Source organism: Nicotiana tabacum, chromosome 9 (genome assembly GCF_000715075.1).
Source record: "Nicotiana tabacum cultivar K326 chromosome 9, ASM71507v2, whole genome shotgun sequence".
NCBI classification, from domain to species: Eukaryota; Viridiplantae; Streptophyta; class Magnoliopsida; order Solanales; family Solanaceae; genus Nicotiana; species Nicotiana tabacum.
Window position 1 is genome coordinate 20355525 of NC_134088.1, and position 16040 is coordinate 20371564.

At 38.4% G+C, this 16040-nt stretch overlaps 1 protein-coding gene and 1 pseudogene across 1 annotated transcript; both read right to left on the reverse strand.

Annotated features, from left to right (window-relative positions):
• Positions 1-3035: 3035 nt before the first annotated feature.
• Positions 3036-15720, reverse strand: LOC107808673 (uncharacterized). Its single transcript, XM_016633211.2, has 3 exons — positions 15593-15720; positions 15395-15480; positions 3036-4848 (listed from the first exon to the last, which is right to left on the reverse strand). The coding sequence occupies exons 2-3, from the start codon at positions 15455-15457 to the stop codon at positions 3400-3402; spliced, it is 1512 nt and encodes a 503-aa protein (XP_016488697.1). The 5' UTR covers positions 15458-15480; positions 15593-15720; the 3' UTR covers positions 3036-3399.
• LOC107808672 (mitochondrial dicarboxylate/tricarboxylate transporter DTC-like) lies at positions 9739-12710 on the reverse strand (annotated as a pseudogene).
• Positions 15721-16040: the final 320 nt, after the last annotated feature.

Genomic DNA, 16040 nt, shown 5'->3' on the forward strand with positions numbered 1-16040 from the left:
CGATTTTTGAGGCTAGGATTGTTATGAGCATGTTGTCCATGTTCTGAATATGTTGAAGTTTGGAATAAGTAAAAGGGAAGTGTGTTTTGAATACATATGCTAGAGTGTAATTATTGTTATCAACTATAGTCATAGGCGTAGTGTATTTCGAATGTGTTACGTGGTAAAGTACTCAAAGATAGTGTAAAGTATTGGTTGACTTGAGGACAAAGAACTTTTTAAATGTTGGGTAGTGATATTTGGCTATAAATATATATTTTTAGTGTATTGCTAACCTTATATTTTAGTATTTTAATGTTAATATATGCGACGTTTGAGCTTAATTAAGTTGTTTTATGTGTAGGATCGTTGAAAGATAAAAATGAGTGAAGATTGCATACATAGATACCAAAAATACAAGAAAAGAGCACAAAAACGTGAAAATCAAATGAAGCCAAGAACCAGGCGACGCCTGGCTCCTGGTGACCAAAGGCTTGCCCCTCGCCTCGCGCTGCGAGGTTCGTAGCGTGCGGCAGACCAGGACTCGCGAGGATAGAGGCCTATCCCCTTTCCCAGTCCGCGAATTAATTGTTTCTTTCTCCATTTTGGACTTGGAAACTCCGACCCTGGTCTATAAATACCTCCTAAACGTGATTACTGAGGGGTTGGTCATATTTTGAAGGCGGAAAAGGCTTAGAAACACGAACAATACATGTATTTCATCGATTCTTTTATCCTCCATATAGTATTCATAGCTTTTATGTTTTAAAACAATATTTTGATTGTTGTTATGAACATGACTAGCTAGAAACCTCTTTATTTTGTGGTTATGGATTGTTATTGACTATTGTTGTTTGACGGTTGAAGATATTGCTTGAATTATCAGATTAATTTGTTTATTCAATCTTGCACTTAATTATTTTACTGCATAGCTAACACTAGAATACTATTAACGAATTTATAGCTGAACACGAAAGTGAGAACTATAGATTGCATATAAGATTGAATAAAGTAAGTTGTTGAATTCGAGCATCGGAGAATAGATTCGCGATTAGGAAAGACATATTCTAGTTGCATTACTTGATTATTTTTGTAGGAGATATATATGCATTCTTGTTAATTTTGATTCTATAGATGTATAGTTTTAGGTTGGCTTGAATAGGCGAGCAAGGCGTCGAAAGAACTTCGCGAGCATAGTAAACCCTGTTAACCAACAATTAAGATATAGCAAGTAATTGGATCAACTGAAAAAATGCAATAGAAAAGACGTTAATTCCATAACCCCGGAATATTCCCATCTCACTAAATTTTCTCCTGCGTGTTTGTTTGCTCGATTTGAGTCTTTGTTTTCTTGCTTGTTTCTTAGTTTATAGTGATTTTTAGTTGTAAAAATCACAATCATCTTCTTCATAACCGCGCTTGAGCAATTAACTTATAAGTAGTTTAGGTTGGACAATAGTTAATCATAAATCCTCGTGGGATGATACTTTCTCATCACTTTATTACTAGCCGACCGCGTATATTTGCCCGTGCGTTTGACCCCAACAAATATATTCAAACTTAGCATCAATTATACATATTTCCAATTGTATATATAAGGCGCATCAACTGCTTTAATATATAAAATCTGATATTTTTCGTGCGTTTTTCCTCGCAGGAATGGTAGTACTTTTGTGAAATAACAAAATTGCTTTGTTTTCAACCCCATAACCCTGAGTTCATGATTGGCTTGATGGCCAGAATACTGTTTTGGTTCTAGAGTTGTTGGACCTAACATCAATTGCATAAGGGCCCTATGCAAATAACACTTAATAAGGGCCCTCTACAAAGTTTCTAGTATTTGTTTTGCGCCTAGTGACATTGGACCTTTTTAAAATCACTATTTATATTTTAATCCCGATAACAAAAAATTGAAGGAAAAGTCACATGCCAAAATTTAAAGCACGCCGGACAAAATGTTAAAGCACGCAACAATTATAGTGATTATCGGGATTTTGCCACAATTCTGACCATCACCAGAATTCCAGCCACAATGCTGAAATTGTTTTAATGATTTATCAGAATTTGTGGTAAAATCCTAATGATCACCATAACTGTTATTGAATTCAAAGTTTTGAAGTTTTTTAATGAATGTCGATGGAGAACCCTTTACTACTGCAATTTTAGAGACATATTTTTGTCATTTTCGTTTACATTGTGGTAGATAAGTTTCTATTAGGTAAATTTCCCATGAAAATAGGGAAAACCAACTCCTACAAGTACCTAATATTAGAGAAGTTGATCCCCACAAATTTTCCATATCTTTTCACCTTTGATTTTCTAAACCGTCTATACTCAGGAAATAAGTGACTGGATTATAATTAGTTTTGCCTTATACAGTGCTAGTTTCAGTTGTATCTGAATCTTTTAGGAAATAAGTTGGTCTTCCAGTCTTTTTGTTTTTTGGGTGGTGATGAAACAATTGCTACTGCATATTCAGGAGATATTTGTTTCAATTTCAAGAACACAAAAGATTTAGCCTGGATCTTAGGAAAAACGATGTAAGAGCTCTATGAAGGTGGTCTTGAAATATTGGACATTTTTAGGTAAAAGTGGCGTCAACACTTGAGGTTTCATCATTGCAATTTGTGCAAAAATTGCGCGGTCTGAAGCTCGATGAATAATATGTCAACCCTTACAACATATCATGCGCCTAACCCACACATCAACGAGCTGCACTCTTAGCAAATGAGTAAATCTTGATAGTCACTATCTTTATGTTGGTGGAAATGAAACAATCGCTACTTCTGCAGCTCTTCGTTTTAGGTAAAAGTGGCGTCAACACTTGAGGTTTCATCATTGCAATTTGTGCAAAAATTGCGCTTAATAGAGCTTATTTCACGTGTAGGAATGCTTGGACATGAATTGAAAAAGTTAAACCAGACTATCTTCCCTCAAACAAAAGGAACCAAACCACGAAAGACTACCTGAGGACCCATCAAATATAGATCAATGCCACATACCACAAGCTCAAACTAGCATAAACCTGCATTAAAGAAGAAACCAAGCAACATGAATTGTTAAGAGTCAACAGTAACTGAACATGGACTTATTACAAGCGTACATTACTGAGTTCTGTCACACCATGCTACAGGGATCTAAGCAACCTACAAATTCCCTCCACTGAAGGTCTAATATATGATGTAAGGTAGTAATGATACAAAGATCTCTTTAGGCTATAATTCCTTCTAGAGGACAAGGCTGCAAATTTTTAGGACCTAAAATCTACGATTTTACGTACAGATATCTCATGAACAATCAGAGTATCTACCATTGACAACAACACTAGAGTCACTAAAGAAAAGAAACAAGAGCAAAAGGTCAGCGAGAGAATGCGAGAGCCTAGTAAGTGGATGGCATAGAATTGCTCCATATCGATACTCAAGGGTTGGCCTCATCAGCCTCGATTCCGTTTTCAGTTACTTCTTCCTCCACCTTCTTGCTTACGTCGCTGTTCATCAAAGCATCTCCATCTCCAGTGCTCTTTGTTGCTGCACCATTTTCACCTCTCTGTTCTTGTTCCGGTTGATACTTCTTTTCCTCAGCAGCGGTAGGATCCTCTTTCTTTGTTTCAGCAGGTTTCTGTTCTACACTTTCTTGAACTTGTACATCCTTCCCTTCCTCATCCTTAGTAGCTTCAGGAACATCAGCTTTTTTCTCGAGAGGGGCCTCTTTCACCACCGATGCCAAATTATCTGCCATTTTGACACCTTTGTCACCCTCAGCTGCTTCGGCAGGAGCATCTTCTGCTTTGCCATCTTCAGTTTGGCCTTCACTTTTCTTGTCAGCTTGGTTCTCCTTCACAGCATCAACATTAGAAGAATGAATTTCATCTTTCTTCTCTGCAGCATTATCCGCCATTTTGACATCTTTCTCAAAAGCAGCAGCGCTAGGATCCTCTTTCTTTGTTTCAGTAGGTTTCTGTTCCACACTTTCTTGAACTTGTACATCCTTCCCTTCCTCGTCCTTAGTAGCTTCAGGAACATCAGCTTCTTTCTCGAGAATGGCCTCTTTCACCACCGATGCCTCTCCAACATCTTCAGGGTGTTGAAAATTATCTGCCATTTTGACATCCTTGTCACCCTCAGCTGCTTCTTCTGCTTTGCCATCTTCAGTTTGGCCTTCACTTTTCTTGTCAGCTTGGTTCTCCTTCACAGCATCAACAGTAGAAGAATGCATTTCATCTTTCTTCTCCGCAGCATTATCCGCCATTTTGACATCTTTCTCAACGTCAGCCACGTTGGATGGAGCATCTTCCGATTTGCCATCTTCAGTTCGGTCTTCCCTCTCCTTTGCAGCTTGGTTCTCCTTCACAGCATCAGAAGAATGCATTTCATCTTGCTTCTCTGCAGCCTCCTCAGTAGTTTGGACTTCATCTTTCTTCTCTACGTCTTTCTCCATATCCTTGTTTTCATCTTTTCCCTCATCCTGTTTCTGTTCGACCTCCTTCTCAGCTTCCACAGACAGAGTATCCTTTTCATGTTTTTCAGCTTCTTGCATGTCAACATCCTTTTCATCCTTTGCCGCCTCTGTTTCTTCATGGACTTCTTTGTCTTTCACATCCTTCTTAGAAGCTGAAGATATTCTGCTTCGCTTTTTTGGAGTCTCACTTTCTGCTGAAGGTGGAGCTGCCTTTGCCTTTCCACTGATTCTTGAGGATCTTCTTGGAGTTTCACCAGTTCCCCAGTCAAACTCCGTGATAGGCGGACTGCCAGGGTGTGACTTCAGGTACTGCTCCAACTGTCTCTTTGTAGTGATCTCCTCCCCTGTTGGCGCAGTAAATACGATCTCTTTTTTCTTCGGAGTCCCTCCTCCTTTCTTAGGCAGAAACTGAAAAAAAAATGGCCATTAGTATTTGAAGGGAATCGCCATCATTCTCCTTTTGTATTCCTCATCTTTTCTTGAGCTGGCTGCCAAAGTGGAACGTAAACATGGAAAGGAAATAAAAAATAAAAGCTCAGAAAGACAGGAAACTACTTGAAAGATGGAAAAGGAAATCAAAGGCAAAGTTCAGAGAGAAAAGAAGCTACTTCACAACATAAAAAGGAAATCAGGAGAAAACACCAAGTGCCAAACTGTTTTTAGCACAGAATTTGGAACATGCACAACCCCGTAACAGCTCAGTAAGAAAATCACAATCAGATGCAACTGCTTCCCACAAGTAGCTTTCTCTTCCTGATCAAATGCGATTCTGAAGAGTTCCAAATTGTATTTATCAACTTAGTTCCCAAAAGAAGTAATCCTACAGACTACTAGCACATACACATACAGAAGGCATAGAAGCAATATACATATAATGAAAGACACAGCAATCCAGCCAAAAGCGTCATGGAATCTCCAATAACATGTTATTGTCTATGGTAGATAATGGCAAAAGGAAGAATGACACTGTTAGGAAACTGTAAAACCAAACCAATAACTTTTTTTCCTTTTTCAATAGTGGTGGTATCCGAGGCAGCTTGTGCGCACCTCGACTATTCCACCGGTACTTGTTACCTCCCTCTAGCTAAGGTACTGGGTAACTCTGCCCACCAAGGCATAGTCGGATGTGAAGAAATCACTTATTGTTTATGTCTCTTCTTGGAGTTAAACCCTGGTCTCTAAGGTTTACACCGACTCCATTGACCACTAGGCCCGCACCATTGGGGTCGGGAACAAAAGCAATAACCTAGACGAGAATAAACACAAACTTTAAAAATGAGACAGCTCCGCAAAAACTGCTGGCTGAAATGCTTTCCATCTGAATAGATGACCAGTGAAATAAGCATTCAAGCAAATCAAATTTTTTCGAAAAGTGGGTGGCGGTGGGGAAGGTAAAACATACTCGTGTTACTTCTTCGGACCAAGTTGATAAATTGCCTAACAATCATGACAATGGAACCAAGAGGTCTTTTTCATTGCTCTCAGACATCATACAAATTGCACCATAGAGTTAGAATCTCCTATAGTTTGTCTAGTAAAGAGGTTCAAGCGAAATGACAGATTACTGTTTTCATTTGCTTTAGCTGTTCGGGGATTTAGAGGGGGAGCTCGTTACTATTTTTAGGAAGTGAGCGTTATTTTGTTCCACAACCTAAGTGGACCTATACCATTTAATTTGAATCTAAATAATAAGATAGTTCAATAAACTAGTAAAAGAATAACAACTTCACCCTCAGTTGCATAAATATGGTATAGGTAAAACAAAATTCAAAGAAAGCCACCAAGAGGATGCCACCCAAACACATAGTTCATGAAGTTGACTTACAGAGACTATTAAGATTATCGTGAAATGTAAATAAATGGGTTGAACATATTCTAGAAATCTCAACAATAAACATATTGAAATAAGTGTTGCTATCATCATTAATGGGCAAGATAGAAGGAGAGATAAATGTACAACATTAAATGAAGTACTTCCTCAGTCTCATTTACGAATATGAAGATTTTAGCCAAGGCATTGAATGAGAGAACAGAGACAGTACAAAATCGATTTCTGATTCTGAAAATGCCTTCACATAAAAGGGAACTTTATTAAAAGAAAATGCCTCCACACAAGGAAGGCCAATCACAGATACTTCATTCATTGCAAGAATATTTGGACCAAGATGGGGCCAGAAGGATGCAGAATATGTGCAAATTAGACCTAAAAGAGGCATTGACCATGTTAATTGGTCTTTCCTTTTCTGTGGGGTGAATGTGTGGTTTTGCTAATTTTACAGAATGAGACATTGGGTTTTGTTAATAGGTGGATTACATGAATTAAATTCGGCATCTCTTCTGTCAAGTTCCCCATCATAATCAAAGTAGGGATGATATGGGAAACAAGGTGACAATATCCCACATCTCGTATGCTGATGATACATAAATTTTCAGCGAGGTATAAGAAGGAAAATTGTGGTTTCTAAGAGTTGTCTAGCTGAAGCTGTTTTGGGGTAGCATATAAATCTTGCTGAAAGATCCTTGTTTCCAGAGATCAAGGTAAGCAACATTCATCAGCTAGCACTTTCAGCTATCCTCTGGGCTGTAGAGTAGGAGAATTTCCTACTGTGTGGTTGGGGCTCACTTTAGGAAAAAGTGACGAGAAAAATTAATCAGAGAAGGATTTTGAAAATTTTGAAGAAGATAGACCGCTAGAAGAAACAGTATCTATACTTGGTAAAAGACTGACACTATACTGGGAAACAACTCAACAGTGTACGAGCTGAGTTTCTTGGAAGGAAACCCTAGTAAAAGCAAGCACCATTTGGTGAAATGGTTTATTGACAGAAACAGAAGGAAGTGGTCAATTGCACAATAAATCTCTGTTGTTTAAATGGTAATGGAGATTTAATGGGGAACATAAATGATGATTTATAGAAAAGGTTAATCAAAACTAAATATGGCATGAAAAGCCCATGGCGTATCAAGCCTATAATTCATCTGATGATGTTAGCATTATGGAAGAATATCAACATGCTACGGGGTGGGGATTTCAAAATCTAGTAAAACTGGAGGTCCCCGATAGGAAGAAAATAAAATTGTGGTAAGATCCATTCTTTAAATGATGTTTTCCTGACCTACACTGCATTATTACAGCAAATGAGACTAACACCGATAATTCCAAGATAGGTGACAGATGGGAGGTCAAATTCAGGACAAAATTGTATGACCAGGAAGCAGATAGAGTAGTTTTCTCGGCAAGCGGGAGGGTATTAGAGAGCTATCCCACATCAAGATACTCCGATTATGAAAGCAGAGAAGCATGGCTGTATCTCTTTTAAATCTTGCTAATACGTTCTGGAAAAAACAATTAACAGCCTTGGAGAATTTATGGAAAAACGAGGCACCTTTAAAAGTGATGTTCTTCACTTAAATTGCTATGTATACAGCATGTCTTACTCAAAGAAGCTTCAAAGAAAGGGAATATCATGACCTGCAATAGATGTCATGAGTGTGATTAATCAGTGGAAAACTTATATCACCTGTTGCAGCATTAATCCCTAGCTTGGAAGTTTTGCTGTGCATTCATAAACCTCATTCAAAGCGGGCAATGCTAACTTGCTAAGCAAATAAAATGAGGCCACCTCCAGCCGGACATGACAGCAAACAGAAAAGCAACTCAAAGTCGTACAGAGTACTGATCGAATGCACATAGGATGGACAGTGTGGAAGCAAAGGACCTCCAGATAGCATTTAACCGAATAAAACTTTGATGTCTGCAATCTTTAGCTCTTTAGTGTAACATGAAAGATACAAATCATTTTGAGACCTTGTTGGACTTTATTGGCTCCTAACAACACAGATGCCCTTTAAACATGTATAGATTTCAGTTCCACCTGGTGTTATTTTCTTAATAAGCTTACTCCCTCCGTCTCAAATTATCTGTCATGGTTTCTCAAAATAGTTGTCTCAAATTATCTGTCATTTTAGAAATTCAAGACTAAATTAATTATTTTTTTCCAATTTTACCCTTAATATTAATTGTTCATAAAGACTACAAATACCTCAATTATGAGTAAATATTAAATGAAGAGAAATTATATCTTAAAAGATAAATAAGGGTGAAACAGTCAAAAACCTCTCCTATTTAATATCTCCTTAAGGGGTGTGTAAAAGAAAAACACGACAGATAATGTGAGACAGGGGGAGTACTTACCAAAAAAAAAGATTAAAAAATGAGTTGGACACTTGGACTCATATTATATCTATCGTGCCCCAAAAATTTTGGTTATTGGAGTTCTTGTGCGACCATCAACATAAAGCTCAAGGTATTAGATTGGATTAGATTATCAAGGCCTAAGAACTTATGAATGTCGCATAAGACAACAAATACTAAACAACAACAACAACAACCCAGTATAATCCCACTAGTGGGGTCTGGGGAGGGTAGTGTGTACGCAGACCTTACCCCTACCCTGGAGTAGAGAGGCCGTTTCCAAAATGACCCTCGGCATCCTTCCCTCCAAGAACTCCCCACCTTGCTCTTGGGGTGACTCGAACTCACAACCTCTTGGTTGGAAGTGGAGGGTGCTTACCATCAGAGCAACCCACCTTGTCTAAGACAACAAATACTAATTTCTAAAAAATGTATGAGGTACAATGATGAAAATTTATTCCAATATAGAAGTTTGAAGGTGAAAAATTAAAAGCAATTCAGGCAACCAACTCCATGAAGCAGATCAAGCTTACAAATATAACAATCCCCAAAAAGATAATAATAATGGTTAAGGCAGGGGGGTACCAAGTTTTTCCCTTGGGAAAACAACGAGACTTAATCGCCTGCGCAAGAAGTAGCTAGACATACATAACCCCAGAAAGCTCCAAAAATAACACATAAGGCAACTTGCAAATACATCTAGAAGAAGTGACCAACGCAAATTAGAGACGGAATACTGGATGCTTCTCGAAGTGACCGAACTTCAAAAAAAAGAAAAAAAAAGTGACCAAACTACAGCAACTTTCTAACTGAATTCAAGTTTGACTGCACCATCCCCTACTTGGAAGAAGGTTGCCACGAGGAGAGCACAAAATATTTACAAGGCTAATTATTGCCTTACCTTCTCAAATAAATATTTATAAGATCCTTCCCTTAGAGATTAATATGGATGCCGGTTAGCTGCATGCATGTAACCATACCAGGAGTAAGGCGAGGAAGACTTCAATTAAGCCAGCTTAGATGATGGATCATTGGCAGTAACGGCGGGCACAAAACTTACTCTCTGAGATCAACTAAACTGGTTCAGAGTCAAACCCGCTCCCCCCAGGGAAAAATGAAAAAGAAAAAGAAAAAGAAAGAAGGCCAAGAATTAGGGTTTCAGTTCAGTTTCCATTCTGCAAAGCCAGGCCCCTGAAACTGATAATGCATGAGCAATATGTAAAGAGACCTATGACTTCTACACTATGTTTAACATTGAATTTGTTCATGTCCCTCCAGAAAAATCTAATATTCGGTCAAAAAGATTCCTCAGTCACACATCAGATACCGTTCAATGACCACTGGATCCGCAGAAGTGGAAAGTACAAAGTTCAAGTGAAGAGGCAAGAGTCTCCAGTCACATGTCAGTATGTCATAAAGAAAGTACAGTGCTAGAATGATGAGGATTAAAGATTCAGAGTTCCCCAATATTCCAAACAGCCACAGAAGTACATTTGCTAAAGTAATGGGGAGTGGAAAGTCAACCTATCACGTAAACAAAAGCACTGCGGGTGTTAGCTTGTTAACAGAATGAAATCATAGAATGATCTCATGCATGATTTGTTTCTTGAGATCCTATGGATGAAAGTAAATGTGCAGCAAGGTGTAGGATAGATTACAGATGAGTGAAAAAGAAGCTTATAGAAGAAAGATAAGAATTCTCGCGAGGAGAGTGAACAAAGAGAACCAGGAGAGATTTCTTTTTAAAAAAGGAAATAGAATGAATGAGAGAGAGAAGATTTAACACTAGGTTTATTCCTACAAGCATTCAAGTTAATAGTCTTTTTGGAGTAGGAACTATCTTAAGATTCTAAAAATACCATTTTTCCCCATCGATTAGCAAGATTTCATCCACCTATTGAAAATGCCAATCAATTAGGCATTTTTTTCAGCTTCAAAATGCAATTCTGATCTTATGCAGTGTTGTCAAAGGCTCACTTATGGCGCGCATAAGCCCAAAAGCTCGGTGCAAAACAAGCTGAGCAATTCGCTTCGCTTAGCGGGTGCTTCAGAGCTGTCATCAGGGCACAAAGGCATACGTCTCATCATCGAGCGTTATTCTGATAAGGTGACACCAAATAATAAAATATCACTTAATTGTAAATTTTTTAAGTTTCTTTGTCAATATAATCGCTAATTATACTACAAACTCTTTTCAAAAATTATGGATATGTTTTTGTATTTTTTTTATTAGTCTTTCTACATTAAGACTCGTGCTTTATTTGTGCTTTGCGCTAAAAACTCCAAAAGAAATTAGCGCCCTTTTTGCACTTTTCACCTATCAAGAGTTCAAATGCTGCTTTTTTCAGTTTTTTCATTTCTTTGGGTTATTCGATGGTAGTGTATACACGAGTCAATGCGATCTTCAACTAATCCATCAAGTACTTGCTACCTCCTACCAACAGAAATACCGGGTAACTTCACCAACACTTAAGATTCGATCTTTGGTTTCCAAGGTTGTCACTCCACCTTTTCCCAGAATTTTCATACGTTAATCATCGTCAAAGAAAGTCCCTTTAATCTATCTTTTCAATTCCGTTTTTTTTTTGTTTGGGGGGTGGGGAGGGGGGAAGGGGAAGTTGGAGGGAGATACTGGCAAAAGAAACTTTACCATTTAAAAATGGCCACAGCAGTAACTAGTTCAAGCTCAAGAAAGAGAAATACATACCAAATTGATGCAGCTCCAAAAAATCTACTGCAACGAAGCATTTGTATTACATAGACTGTTCAGTTGAAGGGGAGCCTTGGAGCAACGGTAAAGTTGTTTATGTGTGGCCTATAGATCACGGGTTTGAACCGTGAAAGCAGCCACTAATGCTTACATTAGGGTAGGCTGTCTACATCATACCCCTAATGGTGCGGCCCTTTCCCGGACCCTGCGTAAATGCGGGATGCTTTGTACACTGGGTTGCCCTTTAGACTGTTCAGTTAAAGAAGTATTCCAATAGAGAAACAATCCTTCTGGAAGTAAAATGACAGAAATGGCAGAAATACAGAAGACAGTAAATCCCTAACTCCAATTTCATATATCAATTCTTTATCACCACAAAAATCTTGGAAATATTTCTTCACTTTGAAGGCATGAAATTACAGAAAATGAGAAAACATCACTACAACGAGATAACAATACCACTACAAGAAGGCAACGATGTAAATCAAAGAGAAGCTCAACCGGAGTGGATGTATCCGTTGACCATCAACAGATCACAATTCGAGTTTCTTCTCCACCTGCTGAATTTGGTTATATAACATTCAAGTCATCATAACACAAGGGCAAACTGAGCCCAATATACTGGAAATCCAGTGTAAAGTTCGAGAGGTCCTCCTGCCTTGAATGTTCTCATGGAACGGCCAAAGTAGGGAAATTTTCTTTTACGTCAGTCTGAAATTTTTGTATCTGAGTCTTAATATTATCAAACGGTAAGCTGCAAACAGCAGCAAAGAGACCCAAAAAAGTGCTGGCCCAAAGCACAGTAGCAGCCTCACCCATGCCAGGATAGTCCTTTAGGAATTCCACACTCTCGTCATAAGCAGCAAGCAATTCCCATGTTCAATGCCACAGCCATCACTACTATGGGGCCAATAGGGCCATCACCTTTCCAAAGGGTATCAGCCACAATACGACAGAGAGCATGAAATGCATTTCTGTAGTTACATCTCTACCCTGCACGTAAGGTGATACCAGCTTGCATGTGAGTGAGGGCTAAATATGCTGGACTACCCGTACACACCCCAAAAGCTCCAGCAATCAGGCCTAACAGAGCCTTTTGGTAGAGAACTAAGAGCTTCCCTTCATTGGCCTCAACAGCAATGTTCGCCCGAATTCTAAATGACACTAGTTGGCCTGTTGTATAGACTGCTCACTAAGAAGACCAGCTGACAAACCATCGTAATAGGCACCAAAAACCTCATTTTTAAGCATGTTCTTGGTGACCTCAGCTGCTTATGCCTAACCCAATTGTATCCTCACCTCGTTTATATCAATGGGTTGCATAACACAGGTAGCAGGCATACAAGAAGCACCTCCGTTAACGATTTAAGAGTGGGGCAAACACCATGAGATGTTGGCTTCTTTCCATTCTTTTCTGCTCTCTTTCCCTTCAGTTTTGAAAGAGAGAGAGAGGGTTTGGCGGAGTGAGGACAGGAAGCTCGCAAGAGTTTACAGAATCCTTGGTCCCAGATGATTTTTAACCTTTTTAACCCTCAAACACAGAACTGAATGCCAATTCTGCTAAAAGTCCATCCTATTTCGCAGCACTATGAGCCCATTTAAGGCACCAGTAGAGCTTCACTATAGACATGCAATATGAAACTTAAGGTCCACCATCTCAGAAGCATTTTAGAAGGTTAAAAAAAAGAGATGAACATTGTTATTTTACTAAAATAACCACAAAGAGAGCAACAAACTACGACATTATGTGCCAAGTAAATCACTTATCCCAAGAAAAAGGTCTCTTGACAAATCAAGAAATGAGTAGAAGCTAATCCTTGCATATCCCTTCACTACATGCTTAGATCTGAGCCCATTCCTATGGTCTTCCTCCACCCCCAGTCCTGTGATAACTGATGGTACAACTAGAAGGGGAAAAGAAAGACAGAACAACGAACAAAAAGGAAAATATCTCATTCAAACGAGAGAATGAATTTGCCAGATAAAGAAATAGCAGCCAAATTTCGCTTAAAAGGAAGTTAATAAAATTCCATTTTACTAGGAGAATACCAAGTTGTTGATGGGATTAAATAAAATGCACAAGTGCACGGTTACATCATAAATTGTATTATAGCTGAACTGACCAGGAAAGGAACCAAACTCATCCTGGTGATTATGCTCTGGATTTTTTCACCTCTACTGCAACACTTTCCATCAAAAGAGATCAGTTAGCCGCAAAATAGAGCATTTTCTCTTCGAATTGGAAAATTATTCCACTTCCAAAATTTAATCTACTGTGAGTTATCATTCAATATAATTAAGAGATTTGGTCTCAACATTCATCTTGGGGTGAAATTAGTCCTGGCTGAGCCAAGTTGATCCTGTGTTCCGTGGATTCTTCATCTCACCTCCTTAGACGAGTGTCTTTGAAATTCGAAATCACACTAAATATGGGTGAAAAGTTGAAGATATATGCGATGGATGACACCATACACATATGAGTGCATGTATCATAGAGTTGGCCATCCCACACAAAATCTAAGTAAGTGGCAAGCTTGAATTTAGCTCTAACTGCCTCAGAGTTTTAATCTTGGCGCTGCCGCGCTGGAGCACAACTAGATGTGCAAAAATTCTTGGTGGTGGAGGTGGATGGTAGAGGCTGAACATGGAAAATTTTGAACAATCAGATAGATTAAAATAGAGATGAAGCAAGGGACTCGGAACTTTCTTCAGAATACACTAAAAATTATAGCAAAAAGATTGACGTACTCATACCTAATACTTCCACATACTCGTATTGGATAAGCAACCAATCTTAAGATTGACGTACTCATACCTAATTATCGTATTGGCGCATTCAGATGCCACTCTTAAGAAACTTGACTGCCCTGAAGCCATGGTTTTCAAAGCCAAATATGTGAGGAAAGCTCGGTGTTTCCTCTTTTCGGTTTAAAAAGGCTAGATTACTTCTCTTACCCCCCTCCCCCCCAAAAACCACCACCACCGGGCACTAGTAAATAGAAGATATAAGACGATTAGTCAGCTCAAGCTTAAAAACTCTAACTGGCCTACCAGTTCATCACCACAACCCATGAAGAAGACTGTATCTGGAATAAACCACAAGGGACTGAATTGCATAAACAGTAATAGATGATATTCTGCATATGCCCTACGTTAAACAGCACCTAGCTTTACCATTTCAAAACAGGAAATTTTACTTATGACAGACAAATTAATACACACAACCCAAAAACTTCCGCGAATACAACTGAATCACGAAGTTAGGAACAAGCAAAACTCCTCAACCTCTAAAACAACTCGCAAAAGTAGGAAAACCTCAAAATCAAGAAAACCCCATCTCCCATTTTGACACGAATTGAGATAACAATTGGAGTGGAAAATCTGCATTACCAAGACTAGACAGCCCAGAAATCCTAACCACACAGCCCCAGGGCTCTGTTCTAGTGTTAAGAGTGCAACGCGTGATGTGTGGGTTGGGCACACATCATCAGTTCGAACCCTGTCGCAGACAAAAGATGGGTAGTAGAGGAGCGGGCCCATCATCTATCGAGTTCGAATTGTGGGCACCAGTGGCCTTCGGGGATTTCCCGGTTATCCGGAAAAAACTACTGAACCACACAAAACCAAACAATAACCTCGACACCCATTTCAGAACTACTGCAAAATTCAAAGCTAACGCCATAACCAGAACTGCAAAACAATTGGAACTTAAAGATAACAAAACTATCACATACAATACCACCAGAACACATTTCAAAACAATTGCAAAATTAAAAGCCGAAAAATCAATGTCACACTAAAGAGCACAACATACCACACAAGCACACAAAATTAACCAAAACCCTTTTCAGAATAAAAGGGAAATCTGAGGTTAAACAAACAAAAATTAGCAAAAACATTGAAACCTGAAGAAAACATCAAGAACACAAAGTGCCACATGAAATTAGAGAAAACCCTTTTCATAATAATATCAAATTTCAAGGCTAAAGAAACACAAATAAAAAATTAACAAAAATAAGACAAAACTTGAAAAAAAATACAAAGCTTACCGTCTTCTTCCAACCAGCTGGAGCAGGAAGCTCAACGGACACAACTTCATTCTTGCTCGCCATATTTTTTTCTGTGTGTTTTCCACCTAACTCAATTTTCCACAAAACGAACGCTATTTAAACCAACCAACTTATTTAACACTTCTAAAAGAAAAAGGAAACAAGTAAATAAATTATTTCTATATATATGTACTATACCTTTTTTGTCTTGAATGAAGTTTGGATTTGGGGAAATCTCGTTTTTTTTTTTTTACTGTAAAGTAAGATTGAGATGTATTTTGTGCAAAAAAACGACAAAGTTATAGATTTCTCTTTTTCTTTTTCTTCTTTTTGCGCACGTAAATAAAGGGTTTAGATCAGTTGTTGTCGCACATGATGAGGACACGTGTCAATTTGGATGATTACTTTTATGCAAATTTTGAAAATTGAAATGGATATTCCTTTGTTTTGCCCTAATTTGCTTGATTTCAGTGACGGTGCGGACACTGGCGGTTAACGAGTTTTCGCCCATTTCGGGTTAAAGAAAAGTTGAAAGAGCCATTTTTTTGTTTTCCTTTTTTGACTCATTAATAGTTTGTCTTGGATCTTGAGATAAATTGTACTTTGAACCACTTCCAAATTTACGCATAATAATCGAAACATATAT